Source organism: Papio anubis, chromosome 12 (assembly GCF_008728515.1).
Source record: "Papio anubis isolate 15944 chromosome 12, Panubis1.0, whole genome shotgun sequence".
Taxonomy (NCBI): Eukaryota; Metazoa; Chordata; class Mammalia; order Primates; family Cercopithecidae; genus Papio; species Papio anubis.
In genome coordinates this window covers 119,936,524-119,956,790 of record NC_044987.1, presented here as the reverse complement: position 1 = coordinate 119,956,790, position 20,267 = coordinate 119,936,524, and the positions used below count along the sequence as shown (strand labels likewise).

Sequence of the window (20,267 nt, the reverse complement as noted above, 5' to 3'; positions counted from 1 at the left end):
GGAGGTCAAGGCTGCAGTGAGCTGTGATGGTGCCACTGCACTTCAGCCTGGGTGACAAAGCAAGACCCTGCCTCTAAAAAAAAAAAAAAAAAAAAATCCTAAGATATAGATTTTCCTTCCTCACTTTGCCACTGCAGGTTTGCAAGCTTTATGACAGAAATAGTTATCACAATGGGGCCGTGGGGACCGGTGGGGTCCTTGTAACCTTCCCCCTACCCTCTAGTGTCGTTGGGCTTATGTCCCTCACCCATGCTCAGCAGTTGAGTTTAAAAACAAACATGCTTTATTCTTCCAGCGGATGTTCATTGAGGGCCTACTGTGCACCCAGCACACAGCCCGGGGAGGGGTGCCTGTGTCTGGACTCAGCAACTTCCACCCTGGCTGGGGTGGCCGTGTCTGTCCAGCGATGTACGTGGTCCCCAGGACAAGATCACCGTGTGGCCACCATCCCTTCTCTCCTGGGGAATTGGTTTCTTTCAACCGCAAGCCAGAAAGAAACCTGCAGTCCTTGCCAGCAACCACGTAATGAATAGCTTCCTGATTAATAAGCCAGCAGGCCGGTGCGCCGGGCCTCCAAGGGGCTGGTGCTGACTGTGTGAGGTTTTCAATGCAGTCCCTTCCATTTTAAGTGAAGATAATTCCATGTCCACACCATTGTCAGACGATTCGTGAGCTACTCGCCCATCCACTGCTGTGATTTCTTTTTGTTTTCTTTTCTTTTTTTTTTTTTTTTTTGTGAGATGGAGTCTCACTCTGTCACCCAGGCTGGAGTGCAGTGGCACGATCTCGGCTCACTGCAACTTCCATCTTCCAGGTTCAAGTAATTCTCCTGCCTCAGCCTCCCGAGTAGCTGAGATTACAGGCACACGCCCCCATGCCCGGCTAATTTTTGTATTTTCAGTAGAGACAGGGTTTTGCTATGTTGGCCAGGCTGGTCTTGAACTTCTGACCTCAGATGGTCCACCCGCCTCGGTCCCCCAAAGTGCTGGGATTACAGGCATGAGCCACCGCGCCTGGCCCTCTGCTGTGATTTCTCCTTCCCCACACTTGTTTAAAAGATCTAGACATAGCCGAGCAGGTGGATTTTCTTTCTTCTAGGCCTTCTGCCTCCAGTTCTTGCCCAGGTTAGGAGGGGAAGGTATGACGTCATCATTTCCTCCCTGCTTTGTGGCAGTGCCCCCTGACTCTACTTTTATATCTGAAATCATTGGTGGTAAGGACAGCCAGGCACCACTGTTCTATCTCATGTACAACACTGAGAGATGCTGCAGGGCTGCCGTGCACATCCATTTGTATGACGTAGTGTCAAATACGTAAAGAGGCAAACATGTCAGCGCTTCATTCCTGTCTCATCACCTGAGGGGCAGAGGACACCTGTGGGCTGCAGTGGCGATGCCTCGACGCCTCTTAGCACTGTCAGTGCTGAAGGAAGTGCAGTCACACCAGAGCCACTTGCTCTGCCGGCCTGGTCAAGGGTGCACTGATTCTCCTGCCTCTGCCTAGCCCCTCTCATCCTGTTCACCCTCAGGCCCTCCACGTCCCCCGTGCTAACGCCTCTCCCTTTTTGTCGTCTCTAGTTCTGAGCATCGGCGAAGGGGGCTTCTGGGAAGGCAGCGCCCGCGGCCACATCGGATGGTTTCCAGCGGAGTGCGTGGAGGAGGTCCAGTGTAAGCCCAGGGACAGCCAGGCAGGTAAGGCGGGTGCTCGTGGCCGCCCACCCTTGGTCCCGCGGGCCCATCTCAGGCCCGTGGTCGCTGTTGTCCATGGCAAGATTCGGCCATTGCGTCGTAGAAGGAAACTGAGTTGCAAATTCAGGACTTTCTAGATCTTTGGAAACAGGTTGGTTGCTTTCATTCCTCTGGGCTTCATCCAAACCAGAAATTCCTTACAAGATGGTGTGGAAGCTTTTAGTTAAAAGGCTGCTCAGTACACGTCCCAGAAAACTTGGACCGTATGTTCTAGCCGTCAGAGAAAGACTTTGGGGGGTTGATTAGATTTCTTTTTCGATCTCTTCTATCGATGGCATAAAACAAGCAGCTTCCCATGTGCAGGCGAGACGCTCCCGTGCCACCCTGAGAACACATAGCAAACGCCTCCGTAAAAACTGCTCGAAAGAGTTCAGTGTTCCGACGGGAAGCCATTCCAGCATCTCTCTTAGAACCTCCAGATATAGCACTTGCTGAAAATCGTTTCAAAATTGATTGCCAAGAGAATGAATTGATTAAAATGTGAAGAGGAGACCACTTATATAAAATGGTACCAAGAGTGTATGTGTGTGTATGTGTGTATGTGTATATATATATATATACATGAAAGGGGGGGGGAAAGTGAAGCCTTAAGTGTCTTATAAGAAGAAAGCAGTCTGCATGTGAACGGCGTCTGGCTTTTAGTAGAATCCCAGGCTCACAGAACATGTGTCAAGCAGCCACGGTTGCTGCGGCCACCAACCACGCACACCTTCTTGTGCGGAGCCCGCCGTCTCTGAGCTCTGCCCAAATGGGCCCACTGCCCTGTTTTTGAGGTTCCTAGTCTAGGGGCTCACTAGGTAGCCCTCCGCCGTCTGATCAGATCTACCAGGGCCAGCCAGGCCCTACAGACATGTGCTCTGGAAAGCAAGGAGGAGTCTGTCCTGGACGCGGCTGGCTTTGCAGTCTCTAGCAGGGGGGCTCAGCGGGTTCTCTGTCTGAGATCTTGGCTTCAACGGGGGCTCAGTTCGTGCAGCAGCTTCCCTGCTGATGAGTCCCTGCTCAGGCTCAGACACCAGACGGTATTGTGGGGTATCGAGGTAAGACATGTCCCCGACGTAACCATGAAGGAAGCTGGGAATGTGCTCTGCTCGGAATTCGGCTGGGTGGGAGGGGATGTGTTTTTCTGGATGTGGCGGTGACAATGTTACCAACAAAACTGGTCTTCCCAAGAATGGGGTCTTTCCCTGTTGTGTGCTCCACAGCCAGTATCCAAAAGCAAAAGTGAGCTTCAGACAGCACAGGCTTCATTTGATGGCCATGGAACTGAGAAGCAGGAGCTTGGCTCGCAGATCCGTTTCTCAGGTCCCGAGAGCTGGGAAGTCACAGAGCTGGGGCCTCTGTAATGAAGGGATTGGGCATTAAATCAAGGGGAAGAATATTCATGTCTTTTCTGGAAATGGGCAGGGAGCTTCTCAGAACCGGTATGCCACCTTCCTTTCTGTCCTTTTCTGGTTTCTTTCTGTTGTTGTCATGGTGATTGTCAACTATCCTGGTGCTGGTGGGAGGGTCATTTAGCATGGAAATCAGATTCTAATGAGGTTAGAGGTTCTTCAGAAGCCAAGTGAGCTGCCATCTTGGATCCCACGAGTCTTAGCCTTTTTGGTCACCAGGGGAAACTTCTTGACCTCCGGCACCCTGTTGCCTCAAGATAAGCAGAGTTGAACCAGGTAGGCCACACGGGCTTTACACTGGGTAGCAATCACACTGAGCACTGGCACAGGTGAGACCTCCAAGCCCTGCCATTGCCCATTCATCCCTGGTCCATACCCACCCTCTCCTGCAAGCAACCTGCCCTTGCCTCACTTGTCTGAGAAGGGCCAGGCCCGGGAGCTCAGCTTGCCTCCTGCGGTTGCTCAATGCTTTCCTTCTCCCTGTCCTCCAGTCCTCCTCTTCCTGGGCAGCCACCGCTCCTCCCTCTCCTGGGACTCACCTTCAGAGCCACACTGGCTGCCTTCCCTCCACTCTTTTGTTGGAAGGACTCAACTGTGTCAGCACCAGGCTTTGCCGGCTATGCCACACGTGGATGGGACAGCCCTGGAGGGCTGCATAGGGGGATCATTTGAGCTTCATGCTCTCTCCATCCTCCAGAGAGTAGTGGCCTCCTGTATAGTGTGCAGGAGGCAGCGGGGCAGCCGGAACAACCTGCCTGCCTCCTCTCTCCTGTGGGCTTTTCCTGTCCACCTGCCAGCATTGCCCTGTGTGCCCTAGAGCATATGACTTTCTGCAGCCCGGTTGACAGGGTACCCACCCAGGGCAGGTGGGCGAGTGGAGTCTGCCAGAAGATGCGCGTCCTGTTCAGGCAGCTTCCAGAGAGGCAGAGGTTTGTGTTTGTGTTCACTGTGGGAGGAGGTTATTGGGGTAAGACAGAGGTTTCTAGAAGGGTGATCTTGTTCCAGCTCACACTCCCAGGACGATGTCCTTGATAAAACCGTATTTTCTACCTGGGCTGATGCAGGTGTGAGTCTCACTGGGCTAATGTTAGGGCATCACCCGGGCTGCATTCCATTCTGCGGTCTGTGGGGGAGAATTTGTTTCCTTGCCTTTCCAGCATCCTCGGCTCATGGCCCCTTCATCCATCTCCAAAGCCAGCACCTGTTGGTAGGGTCCTTCTTCCATTGCATCTCCCCAACCCTCCCTTCTGCCTCCTCTTCTTCCACTTTTAAGAACCTGTGTGATTATGGCCAGGTGCAGTGGCTCACACCTGTAATCCCAGCACTTCGGGAAGCCAAGGTGGGCAGATGGTTTGAGGTCAGGAGTTCGAGACCAGCCTGGCCAACGTGGCGAAACCCCGTCTCTACTAAAAATGCAAAAATTAGTTGGATATGGTGGCACACTTCTGTAGTCCCAGCTACTTGGGAGGCTGAGGCAGGAAAATTGCTTGAACCTGGGAGGCAGAGGTTGCAGTGAGCCAAGATTGTACCACTGCACTCCAGCCTGGGCAACAGAGCAAGACTCCATCTTAAAAAAAAAAAAAAAAAAGAAGAAAAAGAAAAAGAAGGAAAGGGAAAGGGAAAGGCAAAGGGAAGGAAAGGAACCTGTGTGATTAGATGGGCCCACCTTGCTAATCCAGGTCAAGTAAACTGATGGGCCGCCTTAATTCTCCCTGCAACCTTAATTCCCTTTTGCCTTAAGGGCACATGTTCACAGGTTCTAGGAATTAGGACCTGGGCATCCTTGGGAGGGGCCATCTTTCTCCCTAACACAGATAACAAAAATGAACATCAGGACTCTCCTCTAACACAAAGGCTGTGGGTCAGGGAAGGAAGGTGTCTCTGTGACCTGCGGTGGAACGAGGTGCACCGAGGTCACAGCACAAAGGAGTTGAGGAGGGTGGGGAGGATTCCACAGTGGTTCCTGCTGGGTTCTGTTTGCCCTTGGGCGTTCTAAGATCGTGACTTAGCACCTTCTTTTGTATTATCTTCTTTTATAGAGGTGTGATTTACATACAGGGAAACACAAAGATTATAAGAAAAATCTAGTTCAATGCATCTTGACAAATGTATATACCCACGTCTCCAACTGCAAATAAGATATTAAAACTTTCCTTCACAGGCCGGGTGCAGTGGCCCATGCCTGTAATCCTAGCACCTTGGGAGGCCGAAGCGGGTGAATCACTTGAGGTCAGGAGTTTGAGACCATCCTGGGCAAGATGGTGAAACCTGTCTCTACTAAAAATACAAAAATTAACTGGGTGTGATGGTGCATGCCTGTAATCCCAGCTACTTGTGAGGCCAAGGCACAAGAATCACCTGAACCTGGGAGGTGGAGGTTGCAGTGAGCCAAGATCACACCATTGCACTCCAGCCTGGATGACAAGAGCAAAACTCCGTCTCAAAAAATATATAAAATAATTTTTAAAAACACCTTTCCTTCACCCTAGGAAGTGATCTCAGACTGTCTTCAGCCATCCCTCCCCATACCACAACAGAAGCAAGTGCGATTCTGATTTCTACCGGTTTTGCCTATCATTGGATTTCATGTAGATGGGACCCTGCAGCTTGTATTCTCGAGCCTAACTTCTTTCCCTCAGCCTAATGCCTGGGATATCAGCTATGTATTGCAGGACTCAGTGGTTTATAATTTTTTTTTTTTTCTAAGACGGAGTCTCTGTTGCCCAGACTGGAGTGCAGTGGCATCATCTCAGCTCACTGCAACCTCCAACTCCAGGGTTCAAGTGATTCTCATGCCTCAGCCTCCCTAGTAGCTGGGATTACAGGCTCCCACCACCACACCTGGCTCATTTTTGTGTTTTTAATAAGGAGGGGGTTTCACCATGTTGGCCAGACTGGTTTTGAACTCCTGACCTCAAGGGATCCACCTACCTCAACCTCCCAAAGTGCTGGGATTACAGGCATGATCCACTGTGCCCGGACAGCAGTTTATAAATGTTTATTGCTGGGTAGTGTTCTGTGATGTATTTACACCACAGTTTGATCATTCTGCTGATGATGGATGTGTGAATTGCTTCTCAGTTTTGGCTAATATGAATGAAACCTGCTAAAAAAGGTTTTCGTGTGAGTCTTTCTAAGGGCATACATTTTTATTTCTCTAGGTAGAAAACTACTGGGTTGTATGATAACATTTTCATTTTATAAGAAACTACCACACAGTTCTCCAAAGTGCTGTCCCATTTTGTTCTCCTACCAGCAGTGTGTGAGAGTTCCAGTTGCTCCACTTTCTCATCAACATTTGGCAATATCAGTCTGTTTAACTTTAGCTATTCTAATGGATATGAAATGATACCTTACTGTGGGTGTAATTTGCATTTTTCTGGTAATTATTAAGCGTCTCTTTGTGTGCTCATTTGCTCTATGTATTGCTTCTTTAAGTCTTTGGTTCATTTTTAGTGGTGGTGTTCATCTTTTCCTTATTGGTTTGTAGGAGTTCTTTATATATTCTGTTTATCAGTCCTTTGTCAAATATATGCTGCATTTTTCCAAGCCTGTGACTTGCCTTTTCATTTTTCTAACTACAGTCATCTCTCAGTATACATGGGGATTAGTTCCAGGACACCACCCCCTCACACCATATACCAAAATCCACCTCAGGTCCCACAGTCAGCTCCATGGAACCTGTGTATGTGAAGTCAGCACTCTGTATATGCAGGTTTTATATCACACAGTGTGTTTTCAATCTACATTTAGTTGAAAAATCCACATGTAAGTAGACCCATGCAGTTCAAACCCATGTTGTTCAAGGGTCAACTGTATGTCTTTTAATGAGTAGAAGGGTTTTTAAAATTTTGAATCTAATCCAAATTATTCTTTTTTTCTTTCACGTCAGTGCTTTTGGTCACTTTTTTCTTTTGAGTCAGGGTCTTGCTTTGTCATCCAAGTGGGAATGCAGTGGTGCTGTCACAGCTCATTACATGCCTTGACTTCCCAGGCTCAAATGATTCTCCTACCTTATTTTAAAATGTATTTTATTATTATATCTTTTTGTAGACACAAGTTGTCACTATGTTGTCCAGGCTGTTCTTGAACTCCTAGGCACAAGTAACCCTCCTGCCTTGGCCTCCCAAAGTGCTGGGATTGTAGGTGTGAGCCACCGTGCCTGGCCCTTCTTGTAGCTTTTTTTGATGTTGAAAATTAGAAGACTTTGAATATACATAGAATCTGGAAGATGGTACAAAATGTTTTTAGATGTTCCCATCCAGCAAGCTCTTTCTACACAGTTGGCCTTGCTTGCATCCTTGGAAGCTGTTTCTCTTTTATGGAGCACCACTGCTTTATGTTGTAAAATGAACATTTAGTTGGTAAACCCCATTCATGAACATTAAGTGAAATAAGTGAGTGACTCACAGAATGAATAACTCAGTAAAGCAGTGGCTGCTCAGGACCTAGTGAATTCTCATTGCCTCATGACAGTCACTGGAGGTTTGGGGTAATAAACAGCAAAATCAAATGGTGGTCCTCATTGGTTGGTTTGTTGATTAGCTGGTCGACTGGCTGGCTGGCTGGCTGACTGGCTGGCTGGCTGGCTGGCTGGCTGGCTGGCTGGTTGGTTGGTTGGTTGGCTGGTTGGTTGGTTGATTAGCTGGCTGGCTGGCTGGTTGGTTGGTTGGTTGGCTGGTTGGCTGGTTGGCTGGTTGGCTGGTTGATTGGATGGATGGATGGATGGATGGATGGATGGATGGATGGATGGATGGATGATTAGCTAGCTGGCTGGTTGGCTGGCTGGTTGATTAGCTCTCTGGCTGAATAGTTGGTTGGTTGGTTGATTAGCTGTCTGGCTGGCTGATTGGTTGGTTGGTTGATTAACTGGTTGGTTGGCTGACTGACTGGTTGGTTGGCTGACTGACTGGTTGGTTAGTTGGTTGATTGGTTAGCTGGTTGACTGGCTGGCTGGTTGGTTGGATGGATGGATGGATGGATGGATGGATGGATGGATGGATGAATGGTTGGTCAAATGATAGAAGTTCAGCTTAGTTCCATGAATAGTTTGGTGGTTATGCCTTCAAGATATGATGGGCTTACTCACCTGGACCTTAGTTGTAATTTCTTAAGGCTGCATGTTTATGGGACTTCACAGTCTTCAGTGGGCTTTCCTGCATGCTCTCTCATCCAACTTTCTGGAATAAGTAGGGCAGGAATCATCACCTGCATTGTACACATGAGCATCCCCATCCCAGCATGTTGGAGCACACAGATAGGGAGTTACTGGGCAAGGAGCATGACCCATTGTTTGTGACTACTAATGCTTGAGCTGTGACCTGTACCTGCATCAGGGCAGCATTTCTCGTGCAGTGATCAGCGTGGTGATCCTGATGTGTGACTGCCGGTGATTAATCCTCCTGCATATCCACCTGAAGCAGTGGGGAAGCAGAAACATCCAGGTCTGTTCTCAGCTCAGCTGTCTCTGGCTGGCTCTGAGTAGACTTCTTTATCTGAAATGTGAAGGCTGGAGATGATGCGTGTGAAGAGTTGGGGGCAAGTTTATGATGGTAGCTTTTTTGTTTCTGTGCATAAGAGACAGAGGCATGCCCAGATTTATAAAATCTCACCTCTTTGCATGCATCAGCCCAGAGACCTGAGAGCAAAGTGCCACATATGACTATGTTGTTATAGCAGGAGGAGAGGCATCTTGGAAGATGGTGCTCTGGAAAATTGGTGGCTAATTACATGCATGTCCTCACCCCATCCTGCTAGAGTTTAAGCTCCCTGAGGGTGGGGACACCTGTGTCCTGCACAGTGCCTATCCAGGACAGAGTGCATATCAGTTGGCCCAGCATGTTAGTGAAAAGGAGGTTGGGTGGTATCGCGCTTGATCAACTTGATCAGTCAGGAGTTGGAAGGTCTGGCTTTTGTCTAGACTCTAAAGCTTTCCACCCGTTTGTATAAGGTAGCACAATGTCAGCTGCTATGACAAGTTAACCCACAACTTCAGTGGCTTAATGGAGTGCAGGTTTTTTTTCCTGCCCGGTTGCTACCCAGTGTGGTCTCTTCTGGTCAACAGACGGGCTGATTTTCTCCGTGATATGACCAAGCAGTCCAGGCCCTTCCATTATGTGGCCTGGTCATCCTCGAGGGCCCCCTGCCCGCAGCCTGCAGAGACAGGGAGAGAGAATGGAGAAATGCTGCCCTCTTGTGTGAGGCTCTGGCACAGCAGGGACACACGTCATTAGCCGTGACACCCTGTGGAGGGAACCTGGATGCTGCAGATGCTGGGCCCTGCGGTCCTGGGCCAATCACCTCCTGGTGACTCTTTGAGTCAAGATTCTCCAGAGAAAACGACCAGTTGGACACAGACACAGATGTAGATACAGACAGAGCATATGTATTAAGAGACTCATTTCAAGGAACTGGCTCACCCAATTGTGGGAACAGGCGAGTCTAAAATCCTCTGGGCAGTCTAGCAGCCTGCAACACTGGACAGGAGCTGGTGCTGCAGCCTGGAGGCAGAATTTCTTCTTCCTCCGAGAAACTTCAGTTTTGCTCTTGAGACCTTTTAACTGATTGGAGGAGGCCCACCCACATTACTGAGAAAAATGTTGACTTCAAGCCAACAGACTGTAAATGTTAGCCACATCTACAAAATACCCTCCCAGCAACACCTAGGCTAGTGCTTGGCTGCATAATCGGGTGCTATACCCTGGTCAGTTGGCCCATAAAGCTGAGCCTCTGGGGCCAGACATGCACCCTGGATGGAGGGACAGTGCCCACCTCCCCTGCTGGGGACCTTGACTACCTTCCGCATCTTCCAAGGCATTGATTTCCTCATCTGTGAATTCAGGCTGGTGGATTGTAGAATCACTTGATCCTTCCTCCTCAGAATTCTACAAATTGAAATCAGGGCTGCCCCGGATGATGTATCTTGACTAAGAAACAGAGATAAAATATTTTCAAAGTAATCAGTTAGCACCCATGGATGAGGCAGTTTATGAAAAATGAATGCAATGCATGTGCGACACATCTTGTGTGTACATGGAAACTGTCAGGCCAGGGCTCTCTGTTTATCCCTGAGAAAATGACAAGGCCAAGCAGCACCGGAGTAAATCCTATTTTAGCTGCTGAAACAAAGAAAAGACTTGACTATCAGTGAGCACCATTCATGTAGAACATGATGAGAAAATGGGTGTGATGAGTCACCACTGTACATCCCTGTTTCCATCCTCCAGAGACAGGTAGGATCTGGTCACCTGAAAGCCACTGAGGTAGGAGTGGTGGCCTCACAGCCAGGCAGCTCAGACCGGGGCATAAGATGCCACATTCTCAACTCTTCACTCCTGGGCACCTACCCAGATGAGCACCCCAGTGCCAGTGTAGTTTCAGCATGTCCTGTGCCGTATGCACTGCCAGAGCCTGTTGGAGTCGGGATCCTCAATCAGCTACAGAGACCACTGACGAAGTGACTTGAGGGGATTCTCTGCCAAGTGGACTTCCGGAATCTTCTGGCTGACTCACTGGTGCAGGGCTCTCGACTGGGTAGAAGATGTGAGTGTAGGATGGGATTAGCCGTGCCTTCCCTTGACTGGCCACTCTTGTGGGATAAGTCTGTGTTTAAGAATAGTCCCCCTGGCTCTCTAGAAGTTTCTAGAAGCTAGCCATAAGCACAGGGTCTAGATCAGAAAGTCAGAGCTCTGACCAGGGAACATATGTGGTTTGCAGTTGTGTCCTTTCTACTTTTTTGTGGCACTCAACGGAGAAGAGAGAGGACCTCATCTGAACCTCCTAATTGCCCTTTATGGAAGGTGCCTTTATGATCCCTGCTTATTCATCAGGAAACATGTGTTGTGTATGTGTCCAGGAAGCATGTGTGCCAGGCTGTCCACATTCCCAAGCTCTCTTTCCATGGACTGTTCCCATTCAGAATCTCTGCCATGGACTCTCCTTTCCAGTCACTCTCGAATTTACCAGCGTAGGAGGCCCTCACTGGGAGCATCTTACAGCTTCGCTTGCTCTGAGAAGTGTCTCTGGACTGCCACCAGCCCCACACCCCGAGGGCTAATGGGCACAACATTCTCAGATCTCTCCTTCAGATCATGTGGACCTGACAGGGTGGTGGTGAGGCTGGCATGTGTTTCCTCCTCCCAGAAATCGCCCCGAGTGCAGTGCATTGCTCCTCTGCCATCTGAAGCCACACCTGGAGCCGTCCCCTCGTGTCTCCAATAGGACACCCTGTGTGGCCTCTTTGGGGTTTCAGGACACACTTGGAGTATAAATCTCCTCTTCCCAAATCCAACCCTTGGGTCAGGGCTGGGCAGGAGAAGGATGGGGACCTCTTGGTTTTGCCGACTGTTTTGTGACTGCAGCAGTCCCCCGTTATCTTCAGGGGATACGTCCCAAGATCCCCATTGGGTGCCTGAAACGGGGGACAGCTCTGAACCCTGTACTGCATATACCATGTTTTTGGTCTGGTATCAGAGCCAGCTCCTAAGTGACTAACCAGTGGGTGGTGTAGACAGCAGGAGTACGCTGGACAAAGAGATGAGTCACTTCCCCTGGGCAGAACGGCACTCGACATCACGCTACTCAGAATGGCGTGCAATTGAAAACTTTTCAATTGTTTATTTCTGGACTTTTCTGTTCATTATTTTCAGACTTCAATTGACCGTGGGTGATTAAAACCTCAGAAAGTGAAACCGTGGATAAAGGGGGACTGCTGAAGTCACAAGTGACTTGGGGCCACTGTCCTTTGGGATTTCTTATCTGTGGCCATTGATAAGAAGAGGACATAATGAGGAGAGTCCTCATCCGTGATGGCCCTGGGTGGGGGACCTGTCCTCTTGGCTGCCACGCCTCCCTGTTCAACACTAGGTCAGCCTCTGGGATCCACCTGCTCTCCCTCAGGAGCCATATCAAGTATGCACTGGAGTCAGTCAAGTTCCCCCACCCTACAGGCCATGTAACGTTATCGTTCCAGCCTTTTCAGAGCACACAGTTCCAAACCTTGTCCCTGTGGTTGCATCCTGTCACCTCTCATTTGATGTTTACAGATAACTCATGTGATCCTCAGACTAAACTTGGGAGGGGGGCATGCAGTGATGTTAGTCCATTTTATTTTATTTTATTTTATTTTTATTTTTTTATTTTTTTTGAGACGGAGTCTTGCTCTGTCGCCCGGGCTGGAGTGCAGTGGCCGGATCTCAGCTCACTGCGTGTCTGCCCTGGGTTCACGCCATCTCCCTCCTGCCTCAGCTCTCCCAGTAGCTGGACTACAGGTGCCGCCACCCTACTCGGCTAGTTTTTGTATTTTAGGTAGACAGGGTTTCACCGTGTTAGCTGTGATGGTCTCACCCCTGACCTCGTGATCCGCCTCGGCCTCAGCCTCCCAAAATGCTGGGATTACAGGCTTGAGCCAACCGCCGTTAGTCCATTTTAGACACAAGGTCAGAGATGGTGAGTGACTTGCTTAGAAGCATGGGTGGCCAACCCAGGACCTAAACATAGATACATCTGAGCTGACATCCGTTTCCTTTACCTGCCAGGCTGGAGCATCCCCAAGGTCAGCCAGTCTCTGAGATGTTAATATTTTGTGGCCTTGGAGTCAGCGAGCAGGGGTGGTAGTGGTGGTAGTGATGATAAGTGGTTGATGGCAGCCATGGTGACACTGTTTGTGGTAGTGATGGTGGTGGTGCTGGTGGTGGTGTTACCGCGATGATGATGTGGCAATGCCGGCGGTGGTGGTCATGGCGGACGGATAGCGATACTGGTGGTGGCGGTCACGCGATGCATGATGGCGGATGCTGGTGGTGCAAAGGATGATGGTGGTGATGCTGGTGGTGGTGGTGGTGATGGTGGATGCTGGCATCATGACACGACAGGATGCCGGTGGTGGTGGTGGCGGATGGTGGTGATGCTGGCAGCCCGCGCAGGATGACAGGTGATGCTGGTGGTCAGGTCATGGTGGTAATGGTGGCACGCTGGTGGTGGTGATGGTGATGATGGTGGTGATGCTGGTGGTGGTGGTCATGGTGGATGATGGTGATGCTGGTGGTGGTGGTGGTGGTGGTGGATAGCAGGTGGTGGAATGCCGGGTGGTGGTGGTGGACAGGGAAATGGTAGTGATGATCATGGTGATGATAGTAGTGATGCTGTTTTTGTTGGTGATGATGGTAGCGATTCTATTGATGGTGGAAGTCATGGTGACTGATGGTGGTGGTGATGCTAGTAGCAATGATGCTGGTGGTGATGGTGACAGAGGTTTTAAGATGACAAAGGGATGATACTAGTCAAGTCTGGCACTCCACCTTGGTGAACCCTACTGCTCTGGCCATGAACAAATATTCATCCTCATCCCAGCCCTGTGCAGCCTTCCCTTCCTTTGGAGGAAGCTCCTGGCTTTCCCCTTTCTAGTTCTTGAAATTCCATTTATTTCCTCACATCCCCTCTTGATGTAGAGGAATCAAAACCACACTGGGTACCCTTGAGAAAAATTATTTTACCCTTGTATGTCTCAGCTTTCTCATCTGTAAGTTGGATTTATATGCCCTGCAGATAGACACGCCCTGCAGGGTTGTTACAAGGGCTGACAGAGAAGAATGCAAAAGTGTAAAAGTCCATACACATACAAGAATTGTTACCAACAGCACTGATGGAATGGGCTTCCTGATAGTAATACTGGGAACACCAGCACTGCCAAGGCTTTGGCCATGCAGCACTTTGGGAGGCTGAGGTGGGCAGATCACCTGTGAGGTCAGGAGTTCGAGACTAGCCTGGCCAACATGGCGCCTATAATCCCAGTTACTCGAGAGGCTGAGGCATGAGAATCGCTTGAACCCAGGAGGCAGAGGTTGCGGTGAGCCGAGATCGCACTACTGCACTTCACCAACACGGTGAAACCCCGTCTCTACTGAAAGTGCAAAAACTAGCCGGGTGTAGTGGCGCACGCCCTGTAGTCCCAGCTACTCAGGAGACTGAGGCACAATAATCACTTGAACCCGGGAGGCGGAGGCTGCAGTGAGCTGAGATCGCGCCACTGCACTCCAGCCTGGGTGACAGAGTGAGACTCTGTCTCAAAAAAAAAAAAAAAAAATGCAGGGGTTTCTGTGTATTCTCCCGAGGCCTCTCTGTGCCACGTGAGACCCTGGCTGGGTGAGCAGGGTGCCCGGCTTCTTCCTACAGCACCAAAACATCCCAGCTTTGCCCCAGAGACACCCCTGGGGCCATCAGGCGGCCACTTGTTCCCACTTCCAGCCTGTCCCCAGTGGCCCCTGCCCTGCGTCTCACACCCCCGGGTCTGTGTCACCTCCAAGGCTCTGAGAGACGTCTGAGAGGTGACCTTGCAGGTCAGACCCAGAATCCAGCAGTTCCCCTTCACTCCTTCCTGTTCCGGGCCTTCCGAATAGATGGGAGGATCCTGTTTGGTGCCCTGTGTAATGCTTTTATTTTCTATTTTTCTGTGTGGCATGTAACAAGCATGCAGAGAGGTTCACAAGACAATGCACATCCAGTGGGCAGTGATGACAAAAACCCCGTGGACCCAGCACCTCCAACCCCACCCCACACACGCCCTCTGCCTCCTCAGCTCCCTCCCCAGGATAACTGTCTCTGCCCAGGGCTGGTCTCACATACAGTTGTTTCCTGATTTTATTTCTAGTCCCAGGCTCTTATTACAGCCCCAAACAGTGTCGTGGGGCTTTGCCCACTCGTGAGCCATATGGAGACAGGATTGGCGTGTGCTGCGCTGTGCTGGCTTCTCTCCCAACAGCTGTCCTTGGTATCTGGGTCATGCGGGTAGATCTGGGTCACTTGTTTTCACTGTGAGGTCGTTCACTGAGGATTTGTCCCTCTGTTCCGCCATGGAGAGTCCTAAGCCGCTTGCTGTGGGAGTCCCTACCCTTGTGTCGCAGTGTAAACGTGGGTGCCCTTCCGTCACCCGTACCCCAGGAGTGACCATGGTCAGGCTGGACACGTCCTCTGCTTTTCTGAATTCTTCAACCCTGTCCTGCATGGACCTCATTGTAAGCCCAGGCTGCTGTAACAGAACACTGAGGGCTGGGAGGGCTGAAATGCTGGTTCTGGGGGCTGGACGGTCAGAGATGAGGGTGCCAACATGGCTGTTTCTGGGAAGGGCCCTCTTCCTGGCTTGCAGACAGCCTCTGTCTCTCTGTGTCCTCACCCGCAGAAAGACAGAGACAGAGAATAGCACTGTGCTGTCTCTTCTTAGGACGGCAGGAATCCCATCTTGGGGACCCCAGCTTCGTGACTCATCTAAACCCCATCACACTGTAAAGGCCCCATCACATTGGGGGTCCGTGAATTCTGGAGGGGATCACAAACAGTCTGTAAGAGTAATGGTTCCCACGTGTTGCCAGCTCACCACTGACGGGCCCTTCCACTGCGGGTGCTCTGCGTGTGCGATGATGATGTGGTGGTGATTGCCATTTGCGGTTCCCTCATTACTTCTGAGGCCGAGCACCTTTTTGTGCATGTATTGGCTGGCTGTTTGTGTGTCATCTTTGGCCACGCGCCAGTTCGGGTCGTCTGCCTGTTTCTCTTTAGGCTTGTCTGTTTTGTGTTGATTTGTGGTCACTCCTTGTATACTTCAGAAGCAAGACCTTTGTCAGTGGTGCAGGTGTGCAGACGTCTGCTCCCAGAGCGTGGTTGGCCTTTTTTCTAGGGGCTGGGGACTCTTCCACACAGCTCTGGTGGTCCATAGTCCTCCTTGTAACTTGGAGAAGGTGGGCCTGGCCCAGTGCCTTCCACAGATGGCAGTGCGACTCGACTGGGACCCCACAACCTGCTGTCCCCCTTATCGAATGTGAAGGCTCCTTTCCATCTATGCCAGGGAGGCTGGTTTTGCACTTAAAACGGTAACTTAAAGAACTGCTTTAAGGCCGGGCGTGGTGGCTCAAGCCTGTAATCCCAACATTTTGGGAGGCCAAGGTGGGCTGATCACCTGAGGTCAGGAATTTAAGACCAGCCTGGCCAACATGGTGAAACTTCATCTCTATTGAAAATGAGCCAGGCGTGGTGGCGGGCACCTGTAATCCCAGCTACTCGGGAGGCTGAGGCAGGAGAATTGCTTGAACCTGGAAGGCAGAGGTTGCAGTGAGTCAAGATCACACCACTGCGCTCCAGCCTGAGCAACAGAGCAGACTGTCTTTAAATAAATAAATAAGTAAGTGGCGAGCTGCTTTTAGAAATAAACGTGTCTGATTGACTGTGTTTGGAAAACTCTGCCCTGTGGCTTTGAGGATGACCGAGCAGTAGTCCCTTTCCCAGACAAGCTGCTTAACTTAAGGCTCTCAGAGATGCCTGGGTTGGGGGGCTTCAGATGTTTGTGGGGGGCAGTGGGTACCATGGGGCTCTGAAGGTCCTGAAGCACCATGACAGTAATCCTGACCCTGATTCCGACACCAGCCAGTGCCTGTTGGGCGGCTGGCTTCAAACCGGACGTTTCTCACGGTTTTCCTCCAGTCTCCAAAACAATCCTGCATGTTCAGTATTGCCATTCCTATTTTGCATGCAAGGATGTGGGCTCAGGGAAATTAAGCAACTGGTCCGGGGTCTCACAGTCCTGTGAGTTGCAGCCTGAGGATTTGCATGTGGTTCACCTGACGAATGGAACCCCTCAGTCCTTGGGCTCATACACAGAGAACCAACACACACCATCCAGAAAAGGTGAGAACCAGAAGGGATGATAGTTACTGCTTAGTTCAGAATCTCTCCGACTTAGTAATGTGTAGGTCACTGTTAAGAGGGAGATCTCCTGCATTCAAACAACAACAACAAAAAACACAAAACACAACAAACTACTGTGAAACAGAAGTTCTATCTTTGAAAATGTGAATTACAGCCCGGGCACGGTGGCTCACGCCTGTAATCCTAGCACTTTGGGAGGCCGAGGCAGGTGGATCACCTGAGGTCAGGAGTTTGAGACCAGCATGGCCAACATGGTGAATCCCCGTCTCTACGAAAAATACAAAAAAGTAGCCGGGTGTGGTGGTGCGCACCTGTAATCCCAGCTACTCGGCAGGCTGAGGGAAGAGAATCGCTTGAATCCAAAGGTGGAGGTTGCAGTGAGCCGAGATCATGCCACTGCACTCCAAGCCTGGGCAACAGAGCAAGACTCTGTCTTAAAAAAAAAAAAAAAAATTACCAGGGAAAAACTGTTTTGTCTTTAAAGATAGGTGTAGAGTCATGTATTTAGGTTATCATCTGCATGTTGGCACCGAATAAACATACCTGAGATGACCCTCAGATAACTTCGAGTTTCTGGACCCCAATTTGGGAAAACTCATTTAGAACCAGGCCTCTGTTTTTCAGAGGAAGAAATCTGGGCTTCTGGCTACTGGGGATCGAATGCCTGGCTCATGGCAGGGCTGGCGTGGAGCCCTGGCATTAAACTCTGACCCAAGGCCTCTCCCTTTCCCTGTAACAACTCAGGCTGCTCTGGTCATTATTGCTTTTTAAATTGGAGGTGACAGAACCCCAGGACTCCCTCCAACCCCTGTCCCTACAAAAGGAATTTATTAGTGTACATCATGGAGAAGCCTAAGATTGTCTGGTATCAGGCATAGTTGGATCCAGCTGCTCAAATGATGTCCCCAGGTAGCTCTCATTCCATCTCTTGGCCTGATTTCTCTATGGGAGTTTTATTCTGTGAGCAACTCCCTCTCAGGATGGTCTCTGGTAGCTCCAGGGCTTATATCCTCACAGGTCCAAGTCCTGCAGAAAGAGAATGGCTCTGTGCTAGCTTTTTAGCAAGAGTCCTACAATGTGCCCTGAATGATGTCCCTGCCCACTCAGAACCAGAGGCTAGGGGTGGGTGCACCCGCCCCAGTGTGACTGGCCAGGTCTGGGTCAGGGGTGTAGGGAAGATGGCTTGCCAAGGACGGTTGGGGTGCTGGAACCAGCAGAAGGAGGAGGCAGCAGGCAGGACCTCTGCAGGCCATAGTTAGAGATGTGCCTTCAGCAGGGATGCCAAGCACCTGGGCTCTTTGAAGATCAGAGAAGGATATTGCTGTGACCTGCTTTCTCAGGGAGTAAGAATGCCTTCCCAAGGACATGAAAGGGGTGGGAGCTGTCACCCTTATCTCTGGGCGGCTCTGGTTGGAGCCATGGAACAGGATATGGTGGAGTCCTATTAAACAGAAGTGTCGTTAGTCACCGTGTGTATAAACCCTCGGCAAAACATCAGCATACCCATGTTTGGTTCTTCCAAAATAGAATGTTTTTGTTATCTTTAGAGCATTTAAAAATACAGGCAAATGACTCTATTAGCACAATTATAATCTAAAATATTAATAAGCCACAAAAGCCAGCTTCCAAAGAAGTTACTAGCTGTTCCCTTGCAGAACATAAAACAGCTATGAGGACGCATTGTCCTGTCTGCTAATGATTATGTTTTTGTTAAACAACCGTGGCAGACTCCTGCATCCCCCGCCCTTTCTGTCTCATACGCCACTTTATTAAAACACTCTCAGAGCCCTGCTGCCATGCGGTATGTGCTGCTGTTTCATAGCAGCTGCTTTGTGTTTTAAAGACCAGCTTCCATGCTCGGTTCATCCTCAAAATAGAGTTCTGCCAGGTCTGTGTGTTGCTTCAGGTTCCTTTGGGAGGATCCAGTCTCTGGCTTTGCTGTGGGGCCCAGGCCTTCCTCGTCCCCTCCCAGCAGTGGTGGTGCCTGCTCTGGGTTACTATGGCAACCTGGTGATGCTGGGTACCAACCCTGCCTTTTTTTTCTCTGCAGCCCCTCCTGCCACTACAGGATATGGTGCCTGCAGAAAGTCACCTTGTGCAGCGGCCACTGTGGGCAGAGGGTTCAGGAGAGAGGGGCAGTGGCATGGCTCGAACATTCACGGGGTTAGAAACCTTCTTAGTGCTACATTGTGCTGCCAGTGTGGAGGGCAGTAGGCAGGGAAGGGTCTATATTAGTCAGCTTGGGCTGCCGTCATGAAATGCCATAGAATGGGCAACTTAAACAACAGAAATGTATTTTCTTCCAATTCTGGAGTCTAGAAGCTGCAGATCAAGAGCTGGCAGGGGAAGTTCCTGGTGAGGCCTCTCTTTTTGGCTTGCAGATGGCCGCCACCTTGCTGTGTCCTCACAGGGCCTTTCCTTGTGCATACACACCTCTGCTATCTCTTCCTCTTCTTAAGAATGCCAGTCCTCTCAGGTCTGGCATTATACCTTCATTTAATCTTAATTACCTCTCTAAAGTCCTTGCTCCAAATCCAGTCACATTGAGGGGGTCATGGCTTCAACATAGTTTTGAGGGGAACATAAACATTTAGTCTGTTTCAGAGGTGAAGAGTCACAGCTGTAAACCAAGCTGAATTCTGTGGATGACTTCTCAGTTTCGCCCTTTCTTACCACACAGTCCCATCCTCTGTGGGGCCGTTTTGTTGTGTGAGCTGAAGGCAGAGACTGCTACTTGACAAGGCTGTACCCCGGCCCATCTGCATTTAGAAGCCTCTTTAGGTCAGTCTCAGGGCTGTTCTGGGGGTATGACCTGGATTCTTTGCTGTTGAAAAGGCAAACATCAGAGTCCATGACTCCTGATTTATGTCTCCTTGCTGTGTGACCTTGGGCAAGTTACTCAGCCTCTCTGAGCCTCTGTTGGCATTGACAGTAATGTGTTTGCCACAGGGCTGCTATGAGAGGGGAATGAATTCATCCTGGAAAGCACGGGGAGCGAGCTGGCTCTCCTATCATCATTCCCCTTCCTCAGCTGCAGATACCCAGAAAACATAGGCTATGTCTGGCCAGCCATGCGTTAGGGTATGACCCTCAACCTGGTCTATAGAAAAGTAATGTGGATGCCAGGGCTGTGCCTCCACCTCAGGAAACCAAAATGTCTGGGGTGGGACCTGGGAATTGTATTTTTAAGCAGCTTTCCCAGCGATGTGTTTGAAGAGCTGGGATCAGGAACCTCGTGTTGGAGCAGATTTAATAAGTGCAAATGGTGCAAGCCAAGAGGACCGAGGGCAAGGACCTGGAGGTTGATCAATTTGTAAACACCTGTTTGTGGAGTGAATTGATCACGGTTTACTACCCTCCATGAGAGCCAAGAACCAGGAGGATACAACTGATACACATCAGTATTCTCTGCACCTCCCACAGTGCCTGGCAT

The 20,267-nt window shown here is 50.1% G+C and overlaps 1 protein-coding gene across 8 annotated transcripts in view; it reads left to right on the top strand.

Moving 5' to 3' along the window:
- SHANK2 (SH3 and multiple ankyrin repeat domains 2) overlaps window positions 1-20,267 on the top strand; it is a 661,289-nt gene that overhangs the window by 327,708 nt on the left and 313,314 nt on the right. For all 8 annotated transcript variants that reach the window (XM_031653797.1, XM_031653801.1, XM_031653800.1 and 5 more), the window contains exon 14: window positions 1,578-1,691. In XM_031653797.1, coding sequence (XP_031509657.1) covers window positions 1,578-1,691 — 114 coding nt within the window. The remainder of the gene's footprint in view (window positions 1-1,577; window positions 1,692-20,267) is intronic.